The 18,738-nt window shown below is 41.9% G+C and overlaps 1 protein-coding gene across 1 annotated transcript in view; it reads right to left on the bottom strand.

The window, feature by feature from the left end:
* Positions 1-240: 240 nt before the first annotated feature.
* LOC124545492 (odorant receptor Or2-like) overlaps positions 241-18,738 on the bottom strand; it is a 39,918-nt gene continuing 21,420 nt past the window's right edge. Inside the window, exons 4-5 of the mRNA XM_047124435.1 lie at positions 13,376-13,531; positions 241-425 (exon numbers count right to left, since the gene is read on the bottom strand). Of these exons, the coding sequence (XP_046980391.1) occupies positions 369-425; positions 13,376-13,531 (213 nt within the window). The 3' untranslated portion in view covers positions 241-368. The remainder of the gene's footprint in view (positions 426-13,375; positions 13,532-18,738) is intronic.

The following is an 18,738-nucleotide window of genomic DNA, read 5'->3' as shown; positions in this document are numbered from 1 at the left end:
AATTTATGGAACAAAACTCGTTTATTATGAAAGCAAGCAATTTTATAGCATCTAGTTTCGCAGATACAACAGTCTCATCTGAAATATAATATAAAAGAAAATTAATAAACTCACATAAAATATTTTTCAGTGTAACAAGTGGAAAGAAACGTCAATATTACATTAAAAATGTAGTGCTTTTCTAATGGAATTTTGAAACGAAAATATTATTACATACTATACATATTTACAATTTCTTTTGCATTGTAGTTTCATTTGCAGTTGGTGTATTATATATTTTTATACTTTTGAACCACATTTTGCTGATGTGAAGTGTCTGAAGAGCGACTGATATCAGTGTTACTATCCATCCTCCACGAACTCCTGGCCTATCGATTGTTTATTTGGCCAAGAAGGGCATAGTATGAGTAAGATGTATTCACCAGCTGTAAAACATGTCAGTACATAATGAGAGAGTGAAGAGTTATATACATCATTACAGTACCAGCTAGAAACCTTATCTTCCTATAACACTTACAGGTTATGATACAAATTATAAGCCACATTCATCTTCCTAAATTTCATTAATATGTGACATATCTAAAAAGTTGAGGACAAAAGTTTGTTATAAATTACTTATTTAAGGAGTTGTCCTTTGCTTGTTTCATTCTGTTCATACAAATTAGCAAATTCCTTTGATGTTACATTCCTTGCTCAAACATGTAACATGTGAAAATTTTTGTTGTTTCCACTAATAGTTAGAGCACAATTTCGCCACAATTTTAAAGCAAAAATTTGAGTTATGGAAAGACTGAAGTGTAGAAATTTACGAAAGAAAAATTTCATAATCGTTATTTCTTACTTACACATTTGAAGACATTTACACATTCGATTTTAAACTATAAATAGCATTTAGCTGTGTCTATTAATACCAATATGTTATCTAGCTTTTTGTTACATTTCTTTGAACAACAACAAACTTTCTCTTATGGTAACTCAGCCTTACAAAACTTCATATTTATGTGTACTGAAGGGCCTCCATCACGTCAAAGGCATTTGATTGCTACAATAAGGGTTTATAGGCTTACATTCAGAGCTACACATGTGTGGTGCATAAACTACTTTAAAATTGCGGAAAAGAACATCACAAAAAATTAATATACTTAAGGGGTATGCTACATAGACTTTTGAAAATTAGTTACTGTATGTTTAATGGTTCACAAACATGTTAACAACAGATTGGAATGTATATAATATCAGTGACATAGGACCCTGATACAAACTGAATATGAAATATTTTGGCAATGAATTAATTGCTGAAACTAAATTATGAAACAATTTTATAGCTGTGGGAATAGGCTAGTATAGAAATGCTGCATCATATAAACGTAAAGACTTACCATACAAGGTAATATTTTGCGTATCACTAAGGGGTACTGTGCCAATATTTTGCTCCTTATTATTGTCATGTCTATTTCCTGAAGGTTTATGCACTGCATATTACGTTATATGATTATAGTTTTGACCACACTTTTGACTCAAATGGTTGAAATGGCTCTGAGCACTATGGGACTTAACTTCTGAGGTCATCAGTGCCCTAGAATGTAGAACTACTTAAACCTAACTAACCTAAGGACATCACACACATCCATGCCCGAGGCAGGATTCGAACCTGCGACCATAGCGGCCGCGCGGTTCCAGACTGTGGCGCCTAGAACTGCTCAACCACTCCAACTGGCACTTTTGAGTCTTCATGGACTCTACATGAGAAGCATTTGTCAGAGCTCTTTTATCTTGCTGGAGCTTATTTACTCATTACTACATACCGAAACTTTTAGTAGCAACAAATAAAAATAAACTGTAAAAATCAGCTTGCTGTGAAAAAGTATTAACTTTCTGTACAAACTACCCAAATTTCAGGCTGGCAAAATAACTTTGAAGCTTTTTCTACACACCGGACTTCATTCTCATATTAATCTTCAGACCTCCAGCTATTACAGGATATGATTGAATCCTATCAAGCACTTACTCATTATGAACTCAATAATTGACATGAGGTGGTACCTCTGACCCCACACAACCAACATCTAGTAGAATTGATTCGATATTTTATCACAAAACCTCCTAACTAGTTTACCACTTGCAGTAGTATTTCCTCGTTCCACTCCTGAAACACAATCCCATTTGACATTTTATAAATGTAACAATCATGCAAAAGTGTCTATTTCCACTGAGTGGTTTTCAAATAACCCTTTCATCTAGACATTGAAACTACTCTGTTCAATCGTTTCATACTATTTAAGTTGTATTTCGTGCTGTCACATTCAACTGTTTCTAATTTAGTTTTGTACTTCGTGTTTGTTCCCATTAAGTGGTACACAATTAGGTTAAAGTATCAATTTTTCCACTAAGCATCTAATTCTATGTACATTAACTAAATTTTGCGCTCCCAAATATCCTCTCTTTCTTTATGATCTGTATGAATGACTCAGTGAGTATCTATGTTGAATTTGTCTTGTATATGGTAGTAGTTCAGCATCTAGTTCTCTGTTGTGGCAGCAACAGTGTAGCGAACGTAGCTTTCTTAGTCAAGGCAAAGACGTTTGCACTTTTTCGTTAGTCAATCGACAGTAGTTAAGTTGGTGTCGGAAAGTATCCCTGTGGTCTCTTCCGTTTACTGGGGGGAATTTCTTTGTAGGGAGAGCGTGCTCTCGTTATTCTGTACTGTGCCATTGGTAAGTGTATTAATAATATGTGATGGTGTGTAGCTAATACAGCTGATGTACATATTTGATTTGCTACTCCCATTTTAAGTTTGGTAGCCGAATTCTTAGATGTTTCAGAGTAGGTTTTTCTGTATGCAGGAATTTTTTGCGGTCCTCGGTTTCTGCAAGCACAACACGTGGTATAGAAAGTTCGTTACGCCAGCACAGGTTTAAAATCCAGTTGTCTGACTTTTCTTTTAATTGGAATGTACGTGTGAACTTCTGTCGAGTGTATGTGTTTCATTTCATCTACTTTTAATTTGTCACAGAGTGATGTACTTCTCGCAAGTGAGAGACTGTTCGTTTACTCTTAGGACAATGTATCTTTGACTTGTTATATTGCATGTTCGGTGACTATGTAATAGTGTTGTTAGACTGCTAATCGCGGCTCTACTGTGATTCACGACATAAGAATTTGGTGCCGAAACCCGGGAGTAGACTTTGCCCGAGACAATTCCACGATTGTCGTAGTGAACCGAATTCTGGACACACGTCACGCGGCAATACTACGACGGGGTTTACTGCAGCGAATTGTTACACCACGCAACAAGCTCTTCGACGACAACCGCCATCATACACAGCTAAGTTCAATTGAATTATCACGCAACATGTTTTGTAGTGCCATTTGTAAAGGCAACTGATTACATTATTGCCGCTGTGTACTGCTATTGTAGCTGTTCGATTAGCGCTTTAACGAATTATCAGATCCTACGCTACGCCTGTAGATTGTTTATGAGTAGTGCTGCCATCTAGCGACCATCAATTGAACTACTTCGACTAGCGATCCAAAGATAACGCCTTACTAGGACCAGCTGATCGCTAGCCGACACTGCTTTAAACTTTCGAGTAATGGGACGGAATGGACGTGCCAGACCACAAACCAGAAGCGCAGTTACACTCTTTAAAGAGAAAACGTATGAGAGAAAGAGCAAATATTACGCAACTCGTGGCGGAAGTTGCAAGGTTGCCCGACACATCGGAAATCGCGGATTATAAATATTACAATGACAGATTGGGAAGCGTTCTGGACCGCCTCGTTAAATTAGATGAGGATATTCACGAGTTGTTAGACGATGACGAATACGAAGAAGATGTTCCTAAATGCGAAGATTATATAGACACCGCGAAACTCACAATTTCCCAATTGTCTCACGAAATAGAGAAACAGCTTGCGAAATCGGTAGCAGACATAAAGATTCCCGACAATCCGCCGGCACAATCTGTAACAATGAGTGTTCCCACAGCTTCAGTAAAACTTCCGCCGATCAAACTTGAGCCTTTTTCAGGCGATATTGAGACATGGGCGCGATTCTGGGAGCAGTTTGAGCAGTCGGTTGACAAAGATCCGACGGTAACTACAATCAATAAACACATTTTTCTTCGCGGCTATCTCTCGGGAGAACCAAAGCATTTAGTGGACGGTATTGCGGTGACGGCCGAGACGTACGCAGAAACGAAGAGGATTCTCCGAGCGCGTTATGGCAACAAGGATCGAATAATTCAAGCCCACTTAGATTATCTCGAAGCAATAAAACCAATTAAGCTGTCCACCCCAGAGGAACTTAATTCAACATTCATTGAATGCCAGCGACGTATTCAAGCTCTCCGGGCACTTGGGGAAGACGTGAACGGATACGGCCGTGTCCTTGCGCCGAAAATTTTAGGCGCTTTTCCGGATGATATATGCCGCCGCTGGATAATTCACGCCAAGCGTACAGGAATATCCGAAGGGGACATTTTGCAACTGATGGAGTTTCTGAACGAGGAAGTCGACGGGGCGCTTACCACGCAGAAGATACGCGGTGAATTTTCAAGCACTTCTAGTAACCTTCCCACAGCATCCACACTTCACGTACACGCGAAATCTAAAAGATCGACTCCAAAGGATACCAGCGTAAAGGAACCATTCTGCGTCTTTTGTGAATCTGACGGTCATTGGGCGCAAGACTGTAAGAAGATCGTACGCGTTAATGATCGAATAGATAAATTGAAACTAGCAAACAGATGCTTTCTTTGTCTTCAACGTGGGCACAAAGTGTCAAATTGCAAAAAGAAAGGAAAGGCTCGGTGTGTTAACTGTAAAAGACTGCATCATAAGTCCATTTGTGAGGCACGAAAGGATATTAGGGGTCCTGCGGGTCAGACAAACGTTACTTCCGTGGGAAAGGTATCTGTCGCTCCCCACGGATACACGTATCTTCAGACAACTCAAGTATGCGTCTCAGGACCTACAGGATTGAGCAGGACAACGCGATGTCTACTGGACGCAGGTAGTCAGTCCAGCTTCATAGCAAAATCGCTGGTTGATGATCTGAAACTGCAAACGGTAGACCGACAAGAACTAACCGTTTGTTCCTTTGAATCAAACCCTACACGCCCACGCCACCGCAGGCTTGTTCAGTTTAGTATGAAGGGGCTTTGGCAGAATTCTTCAGTGCCACTTACTGCCTTCGAAAGTACTCACGTTATTTCTCACCAGCCTTCAGTTCCACAACATATAAAGAGTTTACCAGATGCCCGTAAGATTACGCTAGCAGATCCGGAAACCGATTCAATAGAAGATCTTCCCGTGGAGATTCTTGTAGGAGGCGATTTTTATTGGAAGATAGTGAAGCACAATTCGCCCATACGCATCTCTGAAACCTTAGTGTTAGTTCCTTCTCTGTTTGGCTGGATACTTAGTGGTAACAAGTCACAGGCCTGTGTGCATGCAACCGTGGTAAATTTTGCTCAGACTGACCGATCTACTCTGCACTCTGACAATGATTTCAGACGCTTTTGGGACTTGGAAACTATAGGGCTTACTGCCGATCAGGATCTACCTGTGAACAACAAGGATACGAGACTTCTTGAAGAGTTTAGAGCATCTTTCTCTATAAAGAATCATCGAGCAGTCGTTACACTTCCCAAAATGCAACATAAAGTGCTTTCGAGTAACAGACCTATCGCGGAAAAACGATTCAAGCACCTCAGGGAAAGATTTCAACGTCAAGAGACATTTAAGCAAATGTATTTCCAACTTATGCTAGACTACATTACGAAGGGGCAAGTAGAGGTCGCTCCCACCCCACTCTCAGGAAATGAGCTATTTTATCTCCCTCATCATGCAGTGAGGAAGGAGAAATACGGAACCACTAAGTGGAGAATAGTCTTTGACGCCTCATCTCACGAAAACAATGCACCTTCTCTGAATGAGGTATTAGAAGTAGGACCGAACCTATTACCAGAGATTCTGGAAATTTTACTGCGGTTCAGATTATATTCTACGGCTACCGTCGCGGACATCACACAAGCTTTCCTTCAATTAACCTTGAACGAAAAGGACAAAGACTTGACCAGATTTTTCTGGTTCAAGATTAGCCAGGATCAAACAGGAAATCTTCAAACGACGGACGAACTAACAGAATACCGTTTTAACAGACTCCCATTCGGCCTGACCTGCAGCCCATTTTTACTTTATGCAACACTAAGAGAGCTTGCCGACAAGTGTATGACAGCATTTCCCACCGTAGCGCCACTTATAAACAAGACTGCATACATGGACGATTTTGTGATCTCAGTAGAAGGTGATAATTTGGTGATAACTATATACTATGAACTTGTAACCCTAATGAAATTGATCAGTCTCCCCTTATCAAAATGGGCTACCAACTGTGAACAACTCCACACTATCTCGAGAGCAGAAGGGCGAGAACTCTACACCCAGACTCAAGTTTTAGGTGTATACTGGAACACCGCAGGTGACTACTTCTGTATCGATCCTAGCGAAATCATCAGAAGGTCGTCAGAAGAGCCAGCCACCAAACGACTCCTTTTACAATGTACGGCTAAATTCTATGACCCACTCGGACTGTTTTCCTCAGTTTCTCTTGTTGGGAAATTGCTATTCCAGGACACATGGTGCCGAGGAATTGGCTGGGATGAACTTATGCCCTGGGACTTAGGGGCACGATGGCGCACTTGGATATCTACCTTACCTTCATTGTCACATATACGTGTCCCTAGATGGATAGCTACAGCTCATGGAAGAGACTCTCAGCTGCACGTATTCTGTGACGCCTCGGAAAAGGCATATGGAGCAGCTTTGTACATCCGTACTGTCTTAGATGATGACGTCATAACCCATTTAGTCTGTAGCAAGAACAGACTTGCTCCTATTAAGAAGGTGACATTGCCTCGACTCGAACTTTTAGCAGCAGTAGTTGGGACCAGACTACTGTGTTACTTTTGCCGCGCAACAGACTTTAAAATTGCCCGTGCGATACTGTGGATGGATTCTACAATAACACTAAGCTGGATTCGCTGTGATCCTAACAGATGGAAGACCTTCGTTTGTAATCGTGTAACTGAGGTACAAACACACACGACTCCCACGCAAAGGAAACACTGCCCAGGACCAGACAATCCTGCTGACCACCTCTCACGTGGACTCTTCGGCTACCAAATGAATTCTTTGGACATTTGGTGGCATGGGCCGCCTTGGCTTACACGCCCCCCTGAATGCTGGCCAAACAACGATACTCCAACGATGGTACGACTTCCTCCCGAAGAAAAGAGGAAGAAAACGCAGAGCCAAGTTTTGTCGATATCTACGCCAACCAGCCTATTGAACTTACTTAAATTCAGCTCATACTGGAAGCTCATTCGTATCACAGCATGGACTCTCCGTTTTCTACACAACATTCGTCAGAAGAATAAATCTCCAGGAGAACATACAGCCACCGAATTATCAGCTGCCAAAATGTATTGGATTCGAGTGGGCCAGAGAGATTCCTTCCCCAACGAATTACATGCACTTCAGAATAACTTACCACTGCCAAGAGAGTCAAAAATCGCACGATACAATCCTTTCCCAGAAGATGGACTGATACGTCTAGGAGGTCGACTGCAGTGCACTGGCCTAAATAGGGAACAAAAACATCCTGTACTCCTTGACGTTTCCCACCACTTCACACAATTGGTTATTCGAGAGACACACATCCGCCTTCATCACTTTGGTGTTCGTTCTGTACTGTCCGAACTGCGAACCGAATTTTGGATCCTTAGAGCTCGTCAGGCCATCAAAAGAATCCTATACTCATGCCTCGCATGCAAGATCTTGAAGAATCCACGAGGGCAACAGATCGAAGCACCGCTGCCACCTGAACGAGTTTCACCTGCCAAACCATTTGCTGTAACCGGAATAGACTTTGCTGGCCCACTATTCATCAAAGTGGGGAAGGAAACGCACAAGCCATATATCACTCTTTTCACATGTGCTACCACACGAGCTGTACACCTCGAACTCTGTACAGACTTGTCAACGGACAAGTTTCTTATGGCACTTCAGCGATTCGCCGGAAGACGCGGACTACCCCACACGATATATACAGATAGCGCGAAAACATTCCACGCCACGAATATGGAACTAGCCCAACTTTGGAAGGCGTTAACCACCACAAAATCTTATCAGTTCCTCGCCCACCACGGTATTACCTGGAAATTCATTGTCTCCCGTGCGGCTTGGTGGGGAGGATGGTGGGAAAGAATGGTGGGCACTATAAAGCGTTGTCTACGGAAGGTACTGGGACTCGAAAAGCTCACTGAGGAACAACTGAACACCACCTTGATCAGTATTGAAGCCGCGGTGAACTCCAGGCCCATCACACCAGGAGATGATTGTGATGCACTCACACCATCCCATTTTCTGGCGGGAGAAAAACTTACGACTATTCCGACGGGACCACAGCCTTCAGCGAGCACGAATTTAACAAAGGAATTCCGACTGAGACAGCAACTCTGTGACAGTTTTAGGAACCGTTGGGTTAAAGAATACCTATTGGAGCTCCGGAACTACCATGAAGTTAAACGCCCATCGGGACGAGTCATCCCCTTTCGCCCTGGCGACATCGTGCTGATCCAAGAGGACCTTCGTCCGCGACATATGTGGAAGAAGGCCAGGATAGAAAAGGTACTACCAGGAAGAGACGGCAGGGTGAGGACGATAATACTCCGGACACCAGAAGGTCACATCATTAGTCGTCCTGTGCAGCTGGCCGTACCTTTGGAGGTCGACCAGGGTGGGGAGGATGTCACAGAGTGATGTACTTCTCGCAAGTGAGAGACTGTTTGTTTACTCTTAGGACAATGTATCTTTGACTTGTTATATTGTATGTTCGGTGACTATGTAATAAAGTGTTGTTAGACTGCTAATCACGGCTCTACTGTGATTCACGACATAATTTCTTTTCAGTTCTAAGATTGTGTAGCTCTGTTCTTGCCACTGGGTAGTAATTTGACTATATTTAATTTCAGGACCATGTTCTATACTTTTATTCTTAATTCCGCTTGATATTTCGTTGCTGTTTGTGTCTATACGGTTTACATTGGTGTTTTAGAAGTTTTTACGAATATTAGTAATTTTGCTTCGTTCATCAATATTCAACGGCTTTTATGGGTGTTTCACGCCACCATAGCTTAGTTTCATGTTCAAGGTGATGCAGATATATATCTTTGTCGAAAAGTGTTCCATAATATTCGCCATGACATTAAGAGTAATAGCGATAGGGATGAACCTCTGAACCTTTATCTTATGTGAGGGGCAAAATTCTTTTTACCTCTATTCTTGTGCATGAATCGTGTATATTGTGTGAAGCTTTCCCATGCGTGCTGAAGTTTTCCTCTTCATTTATCACCGCAATGTACAGCAGCACTCAGTACAACAATAAGCGATGTAGTGAATTACATAATAGACAACAACCGATCACAGTTTAGAATTATCTTGAGATTTTTTTATATGACGTTTTAATTTAATAAACTATATTAAACTGTGATGACTGTTTCTCAGACAAACCCGTCCGCTTTTGTAAAATTATTTTAGTACATCCCTTCTTGAGTTTCTGAAGCACAAAAGGCAGGCCTTATATTTTCAGCCTTTGTTTGATTATCTTCTTCCTTTTTTTGAGGCTTAAGTTTCAGTTTGCTCTGAATTATTTGATTTGACAGTTGTACTTAAACTGTTCCCTTATGCTCATTCCTTATACTCACTTAGATTTTTTATTAGTATTAATATGTCAGTTTATTACTTTAAAGATTAATTCAATTCTTATATTAAATTTTCCCGGTTTTAATTAAATTGGGTGCCAACCCAGGGAAATTTTCTGGAGCATGAAACTTACAGTAGACTGCGTAGTTTCACATTGGCCAACCTGCCCCAGTTTCTGTTAGCAAACCACTCTCCAGATAAACATTCACCGATTATTAAACATTTCTCATTATTTCTGCGCTACTCTGCTTGCCTGTTGGAATCAATATTAAAAGGTAATCTCCTTCAAGAAATTGTCGCTTGACTGTAATTGGTAATCTCAGTACCTTAATTGGAAAACGCACAGAAAGCTATACCAATTATTTCTTGTGTATAATCCTGCTCTACTGTATCAGCCAAATGTCATGGTTGATGTTGATCTGTGTTTAAAGTAACTCAATGCATGACAAAACACAACTTGGCAGGGAAAGGCAGAATGTCTGTATATTTGTAGGATACAGCGTTTAGGGAAAGTATGAAACGTGATATAATATGAGTTCCATACGCTGAAACGCCAATCATAGTATGATACCTATGTGACTTCAGTTATATATTCCGTTGTACTTCCCAGATAGATGGCAAATAATATCTCTTGTTATACATAGAATTTTCGTTGAGTAATGCAGATCCAATTGATCGACATTGCTGTAGTGAGCACATGGCTGTTCGTTGCAGGTTTGGTTTTGAAATGCACAAATTGAATACGAGGCTCCAGAGTTAGAAATGGATATCTCCTTCCCGACTAGCAAAAATTTTCGTTGCAAAAAATACCATTATGTTTCAATTAGTCTCACACTTTTACGATATGGACCGTGTGTTAAGGGTTTTAGCGAACTCAATACATTCATCAATCTCGATATAGTGAAAAGGTGAACCCAGTGGAGATACCACATTGTGATAAGGCCAAATATCAAGATTATTCCAGAAACGAGAATGAATGTAATGGGCAGTCAAATGAAAATGAGCAGATGGGAAAAGGTAATTGAACTGTTTATTATTTCAAAAGTGACCGGCCTAACAATTAACACATTTATCTCACTGTGAGACAAAATGGTCACTGCCTTCATGGAAATACGTTTGTGGTTGCCTAAGGTACCATGATTTTACCCAGGCATGCACTTCCTCGTCCGAAGCAAATCGACAGTCACGAATGTCATACTTTACTGCTCCATAAAAATCGAAATCACATGGGGAGAGATGGGGACTGTATGGAGCGTCTCTAATGACTTACCAGCGAAACTTCTGCAGTGTAGTCTAAACAGCATGGCTATATGTGTGCCCGCCCACATGTATGTGGGCGACGAATTGCTTCGAACGAAGAGGTGGATGCCCAGGTAAATCGTGTTTCCATAGGCAACCACAAACTTTTTCCATGAATGCATTGGCAGACTTGTGTTGGAGGGATATATTTATTAACAGTTATCGCAACTAGTTTTGAAAAAAAGAGCAGTTTGCTTACTTTTCCTGCTTGTCTCGTGTTCATTTCACTACCCCTTTATAAAATATATTCCAAAAGACTACATAATTCCAGCATTCATGCATCTTTAATACTATAAATACACAGGTAACATAATACAATGAACAGCGCAAATTACTGTGAGAAACTCTTGTACAAACTATACAAAGTGAATTACAAAGAGTCTGTGACTAATCAATCATGTTTTTAGCTCTCTTGGGAGGTTTTTGAAAGTGAAACACAAAGATAGGCCATACTTTGGTTTGCAATGAATAAGCAAGAAATACAATGAATAAAATACAATGAATAAGAAAGAAAAAAATCGACTTCCTGTCTTGTGTGTAGATTGAATGTTAAAATTTCTTCCGAAGTGTCCATAATATTAAAAAAATCCTACATGGCGAGAATAAGCAGAGGAACACACAGCAAAGTTAAGTAAGTGTTCCGAGAAGTTTTAATGAAACCCTGTAAGATGTTCGTGGACGGATCCTACGGATCTGTGTGACCACTTTTTCTGAACTTTTACTATTCCTACTGAATACAGTTTCTCTAAACTACGTCACCGCAGGGTTTATGATGGTGAAAACGAAGGTACCATTTCATGCCCTGTTGGAGAGGAAATTACTGCTACGGTGAATATAGCATTATACTCTTCCTGCACAATAATTAAATTTGATAGAAAACAAAACACAAAATCATCCCTAAAATTCAAATTCACGGCCATGATGCTGTAGAAGCATTTTAGTAATGCAGGCAGGTAGTTAGTAATATTGGTAAAATGTACCCCACCAGGTACTGCACAGGGGCTTTCAGAGTGTATGTGTAGATGTAGAAGTCGAAACTGTCTTTTCAGCCGTTAAAATGTACCTATTTTAAGTTAGGTTCTTCTACCGTTATTAGGTTGTAATAATTGCTGTCGCGACACTCTATTAATCTATTTCCAGGTAAAGCAAATTCAATGTAGGCGAAGTGACAGTATATGTCGATATCTGCTGATATATCACTTTCATAGTTCGCCAGCAGAGCGTCAAAATAAATTACATTTTGGATCTACAAATCCACGGTAATGATAACAGTCAACAACTTTCCTGGTAAGAAGTCAATAAGTGCCTCACTCTTAGAGCAAATGCAGAGTCTTGTACAGCAAGGCAGCAATGGAGAGGATGTTGTTATGGGTGGCCCGTACCCTCTTTCTACAACACAACTGCACAAGTGTATTTAACGGTTCTTTATTTGGACGAACTTTTAATTAACTTTAATAGAGTCCATGTGTTGTGGTTCAAACTCATCAGCAATAGTCTGTAATCTTCCTGTTACAAAACTTAGTCTCACTGCTAGTCCCGCCATAGCCACTAATTTGGTCGTTATATACTGTCATGACCTACAACGAACTGCAAGTATACTGACTGACGTCAAACTGAAATCGATGCATCAGTGATGCCCTCAGGTCAGCGGCGGCTGCCTAAATAGATGCTGTCGAGAGGGCGTTGGAGGCATTTTGCTTGCAGGTGTTTCTGTGTCCGCTCCAATGATCGGTGCACTTGACACAGCGCCTAGTCATGGAGCTTTCCGCTTCCTTTTTGCCAACTGGTGTGCTGGCGACAGCTTACGCCAGTACAGAAGGCAAGCAATCTGATAAACGGTTCTCTCCGCAAAAAGGTGGTTAAAACAAATAGGTCTCTCAACGACGAACAAGGTGTATGGTTTCATGTATGTGTAGTGTCTGTTCTTACGGTTATGTCCAAATCAATAGACACCATTCATGATTCTGCAGCCGTATGTACATGATGACGTTAAAGACACCCTGACTCGAGTGGATAATCTCAATGGCGACAAGTGAAAACTTTTCCCAGCCCATAACTTGAACCTGGATGTCCTGCTTCTCGTTAATGGTCACCTTTACCATCCCAGAAATCCGGGCACAACTCGCGTCCAACCCAAAATTCCATCTTGTCACACACTTATGATGTAGCACCAACTGCCCACAAATGTCGGTTTGACCCGTAGGTATCACCCTGTTGTTACTGTTTGCCATAATCTGAAGAGTACTGCAGGCACTGTTTAGTGGACAACAGACTATAAAGACAGATTGCGGTTCAGCTGCTTAGTTACCGAGAGGAAGGCTGCCCTATCTATAGGATAGAGACTTCCAGCAGTGAGAACCAGGGGCTTCTGGGCGCGAGTGATGAGGATCCTGAGGGCGCGGTTGAACCGTGCACTCCCCTCTACCCACGAACAGCTGTATGCAGCCGTAGAAACTGCATTTGCCTGTTGAAAAAAAGAGCACAAGCAATTAGTGGCACTGTCATACTGCTACAAATGCCAAAATTCTCGTCAGTATGTCTCACGTCACTTAGTAATTAAATTTCTCTTCACTAAAACGTGCTTTCTATATATCTCTTAATGTATTTCAAAATTATTAATAAAAGCTGAAAAATCTATGAATGAGAAAACATAGCAACTTCGCAAATTCATTCTTCACTAAGAGTAACTTCTTACCCATTACCACAAGAAAGGCAGTTATCATAGCAGACAGCCATTACACGAAGCACTGAGTATATTACGTTTACTAAACTCTGTCTCTGGATTAATTTCATTTTCATTTATTAAAATCGTATGCGTGTAAGTATGTATGCAAGTCCCACATCTCTTCCTAACCAACTACATTGGTTTCTTCCATAATCGGTACCCACATGACTTACAGTGTGGGAAGAAGCACCTTAGGGTGTGAGATCTACCTACCTCCCCTGGGTGTGAGGGTGAAAAGTATGTGACGCAGAAGCATTATTTAGGACAGAAAGAATCGTTATACACATATGGGGTCCCACATGGAATCGTCAGTAATCAGGGATATGACAGGGCAGATCATTCGAAGCAAATGAGTCCAGAAAACATTGGTTCTAAAACCCAGACCCGAAGAAATATGAGCAATTCATCTTCGATACAGGGAAGCGAATCTCTTCTACTCCTCTACTGCGAGCTGTTTGCTTTCCATATTTTGGGAGGATTTGGTATGGACCAAAACAAGAAAAAAATGTTTACTGAACATGAGATGTGATATGCATACCTCAAGAGCTATCAACATTTGTTTACTACAGGAGATGTGTTTCAGTAACTAAGATGAAAAAGTGCTCATAGCTCTTAACGGACCGATCTTAGTGGCCACGTTCACCAGACATTTTTGCTTCGAATGATCGTAGCGGCCATGTCTCTGAATACTCACCATTCCTCCTGGGACAGCCTGTTTAGAATGTGCACAAAAATGGGGAAACATCTTGAGCAATGCATGCCTTCGCTTAAATTCAGATCGTGCTGTTGTATCCACGACGAACCACACCTGTGTGGTGCACTCCTTAATTTGAAAATGTCAGTCGTGGTCAGAAAAGTGTTCTGTCTAGTTGTGAGTGTATAATGCCAGAGCTAAGTCAATGCGAAAGTGAGCAAATTGGAGGGCGTATGTTGGGTGCTTCCGCAGCAAAAGTTGCCACACTGATGTGTCAAGAGTCACCCCCTCGAAGATTTACACCGCACACGGGGAAAGCGGGAAAACATGATCCTTTAAGTCACGACGGCGACGAATGTGCGTCTTGAGTGATGGTGCTGGACGGTCATTGAAGAGGACTGTGATGAAAGATAAGTCAGAAGCAAATGTAACTCCACAGTTGGACATCCCACGTGGTGCCGAATCCATAAAACCTGGACTAAGGAAAAGTGCTACCAATTCATTTAGTCCTATGGGTCTTGTTTCATACGGTTTCCAATTGCTGGCCGAGTTTGTGTCTGGCGTAAAAGGCCCCAGATCTACGACGCAGACAGCTTACAGCCAAGACTCATGTATGGAGGGGTTTGCTGATGATATGGACGGCCATATCAGGTATTCCATGGGCTCGATTCTTACTCTGTTAGGTAGTATTATTGCCGAGCACTATGTGGCAATTTTTGGTGAACAGGTCAATCGAATGGTAGAATATTTATTCCCCAATGATGCTGCTGTGTTCGAAGCTGACAGGGTACCTGTTTAGACAGATCGCCTCGTCCAGCACTGGGTTTCTAACCACGAGGATAAATTTTCGCGTTCCCCTACCCGCCACAGTCAGCAGATGACAATATTATTGAGACTTTGTGTCCTACTTTGGAGAGAAGAGTGCGTGATGGGTATTTACCTCCATCACCGCTAACTTAACTTGCTAGTATTGCGTAGCAATAACAGTATTAAAACTTTACCTTGATAACCATACTGAGCCAGTATTCGCCCATTCCGAGACGACTAGAAGATTTTTGGAATGCTGTCTGTTCTCCAGATATACGAATTTTGTTTTGTCTATTCGTAACACAGTAATTGTATAATGGTCTGTATGTAAGTTCTTTGTGGGTAATACGTATTTACCACCGTTATAGTTAAGGTTGAGAAGCTCTAACATGTAAAACATTCGGTAACTATTGATGTTAGTACCTAATAAATAGTTTTCGACGTCGCTAGACTCAGTGGCTATGGAGGCCGCCAAAGACAGTGAGATATCTTCCTATTACTGTAACGCCTGAAGCAATTTCCATCAAAATGGTGCACCTATTAGGCACTTTCAGAAAAAATTATTGTGATAGTAACATACACGTAGCTTCACTGTGGCTGAGTGTTCCGACATAACTCAGAAACGCCTAGAGCAATTTAAAGCAATATATATGATTCATTATTGGTATAAAAAAGAGTCCTAGCAAGACACTCATACTATCCCTACGGGTGATGGTAAAGATGAGTCTAGGGGACATGTAAAAATGTTCAAAAGCTTCCTGTTGATATTTTTCCGTGTATTTAGTTGACTTAAAATACTTTTAAAGTACGAAGCGCAAACTCTGTTTTATGGATCTTGTTTCATTGACGGAAGTTTGTCTGTTAAAATCAACAGAGAGGATATAAAAGGGAAAATATCGTCCGCTACTTTTGCATACTTTTCAAAAATGGTTCAATAGCTCTGAGCACTATGGGACTTAACTTCTGAGGTTATCAGTCCCCTAAAACGTAAAACTACTTAAACCTAACTAACCTAAGGACACCACACACATCCATGCCCGAGGCAGGATTCGAACCTGCGACCGTAGCGGTCGCACGGTTCCAGACTGTAGCGCCTAGAACTGCCCGGCCACTCCGGCCGGCCATATTTTCCACTCAAGCGAAATTACAACTTCCTTTTTTTGCCCAAGCAGAATTAAATCACTCTTCAGGACTCAGAAGGAACTGCAGGTCGGAATATTTTACAGGTACTAATGAAATATGTGAGATATATGTTACGTATACGTCAATTATATGTGCTTGGTGATCAAAACGTCAGTATAAATTTGAAAACTGAATAAATCACGGAATAATGTAGATAGAGAGCTACAAATTGACACACTTGCTTGGAATGACATGGGGTTTTATTAGAACCAATAAAATACAAACGTTCCAAAAATGTCCGACAGGTGGCGCTTCATCTGATCAGAATAGCAATAATTAGCATAACAATGTAAGACAAAGGAAAGATGATGTTCTTTACAGGAAATGCTCAATATGTCAACCATCATTCCTCAACAATAGATGCAGTCGAGGAATAATGTTGTGAACAGCACTGTAAAGCATGTCCGGAGTTATTGTGACGCATTGGCGTCGGAAGTTGTCTTTCAGCATCCCTAGAGATGTCGGTCGATCACGATAGACTTGCGACTTCAGGTAACCCCAAAGCCAATAATCGCACCGACTGAGGTCTGGGGACCTGGGAGGCCAAGCATGACGAAAGTGGCGGCTGAGCACACGATCATCACCAAACGAAGCGCGCAAGAGATCTTTCACGCGTGCAGCAGTATGGGATGGAGCGCCATCCTGCATAAACATCGTACGTTCCAGCAGGTGTTTATCAGCCAGGCTGGGGATGATGCGATTCTGTAACATATTGGCGTACCTCTCACGGTAGCAGCTACAAAACCAGAATCACGCATTTCCTAGAAAAAAAAAGGCCCGTTAACCTTAGATGTGACTTTCTCGTCGTGCAATGGTTATTCTCATGAGAGTATTTGTACTGAGAGCTCAAATTACTTTTCATTGATTGCTATGTATGTTGGGAACAGTATGTGGTCTTGCTTTTAGTTTTCCCTGTTACTTCCCTGGGTGAATTGTTGCGAGGCGAGCACTGGAGAGCACTACACACTGAGCCGGCCAGTGTGGCCGAGCGGTTCTAGGCACCTCAGTCTGGAACCGCGCGACCGCTACGGTCGCAGGTTTGAATCCTGCCTCGGGCATGGATGTGTGTGATGTCCTTAGGTTAGTTAGGTTTAAGTAGTTCCAAGTTCTAGGGGACTGATAACCTTAGAAGTTAAGTCCCATAGTGCTCAGAGCCATTTTGGACTACACACTGAGTTTTCGTGGGGGGCTGCACTTCCACGAATACAGAGAGGGCCGTACATCAATGGGCTTGAACGTCTGGTGGGGCGACTGAGCTCAATCTAGTTTCACCTATTGTAAGAATGGCGAAATGACTTGTAAGCCATCTGACTGTCGCCGCTGTTTATGTGTTTACCATTCCCGCGCGTCTGGAATCTAGACTGCTGGCGCTGACTGACTTTATTGTCTTCATGATTCTGAGAATACTTGTGGGCTGTGCCCTACTGGGCGCGACTGTCTGGTGTCGGATGGCTGGTGATGCTGGCATGCTGTTTTCGTAGCCGGTCAAGTGGCAAGTTCAGTGCCCCCAGCTAAATACAGGCGCTTGATGGGTCAACTTAAACTGAGGTGAGTTGATGTCATAAAGCCCTGCACGTAATTGGAGGGAACGATCGCTATTGGTGCAGATGATGTTCTGAGATTCGTCTTCTTTATTCGTGTCAGATGTACACTAAAAGCCGGCCGCGGTGGTCTAGCGGTTCTAGGCGCGCAGTCCGGAACCGCGCGACTGCTACGGTCGCAGGTTCGAATCCTGCCTCGGGCATGGATGTGTGTGATGTCCTTAGGTTAGTTAGGTTTAAGTAGTTCTAAGTTCTAGGGGACTGATGACCACAGTAGTTAAGTCCCATAGTGCTCAGAGCCATTTGAACCATTTTTGTACACTAAAACGAACACATATGCAATACATACAAAGAACACTATACAGCATTCACCCAGAACTGGGCAACTTTGATAGCATTGGGTGTTACAGACATTAAATCTTCATGCTAGAGTTGGTTGGGCATGAGCTACATTTAAAGAGATGCTGGGTTTTCTGCAATTCACGGCATTCGCACAGTGTTGTGTTGGCAGTTGGCAGTCGGAAGTTCCATTTAAGGAGATTGTCCTCCGATCTTGCGATTTCAGTCCGCAGTCTGTTCAAGGACTTCCAGATAACCCACTTCTCCATGTGTCCAGGCGGCAGGGATTGCTGTCGTGTCATCCAGTTTGACAGGTGTTGATATCATTCACTTGGTGAGTCGGGTAGCCGCAGTTGATCATGCTAAGGGCTGTGAAGTTGTTA

Source organism: Schistocerca americana, chromosome 8, assembly GCF_021461395.2.
Source record: "Schistocerca americana isolate TAMUIC-IGC-003095 chromosome 8, iqSchAmer2.1, whole genome shotgun sequence".
NCBI lineage: Eukaryota > Metazoa > Arthropoda > Insecta > Orthoptera > Acrididae > Schistocerca > Schistocerca americana.
Note: the sequence above shows the minus strand (reverse complement) of the source record. Positions and strands in the feature narration are given on the sequence as shown.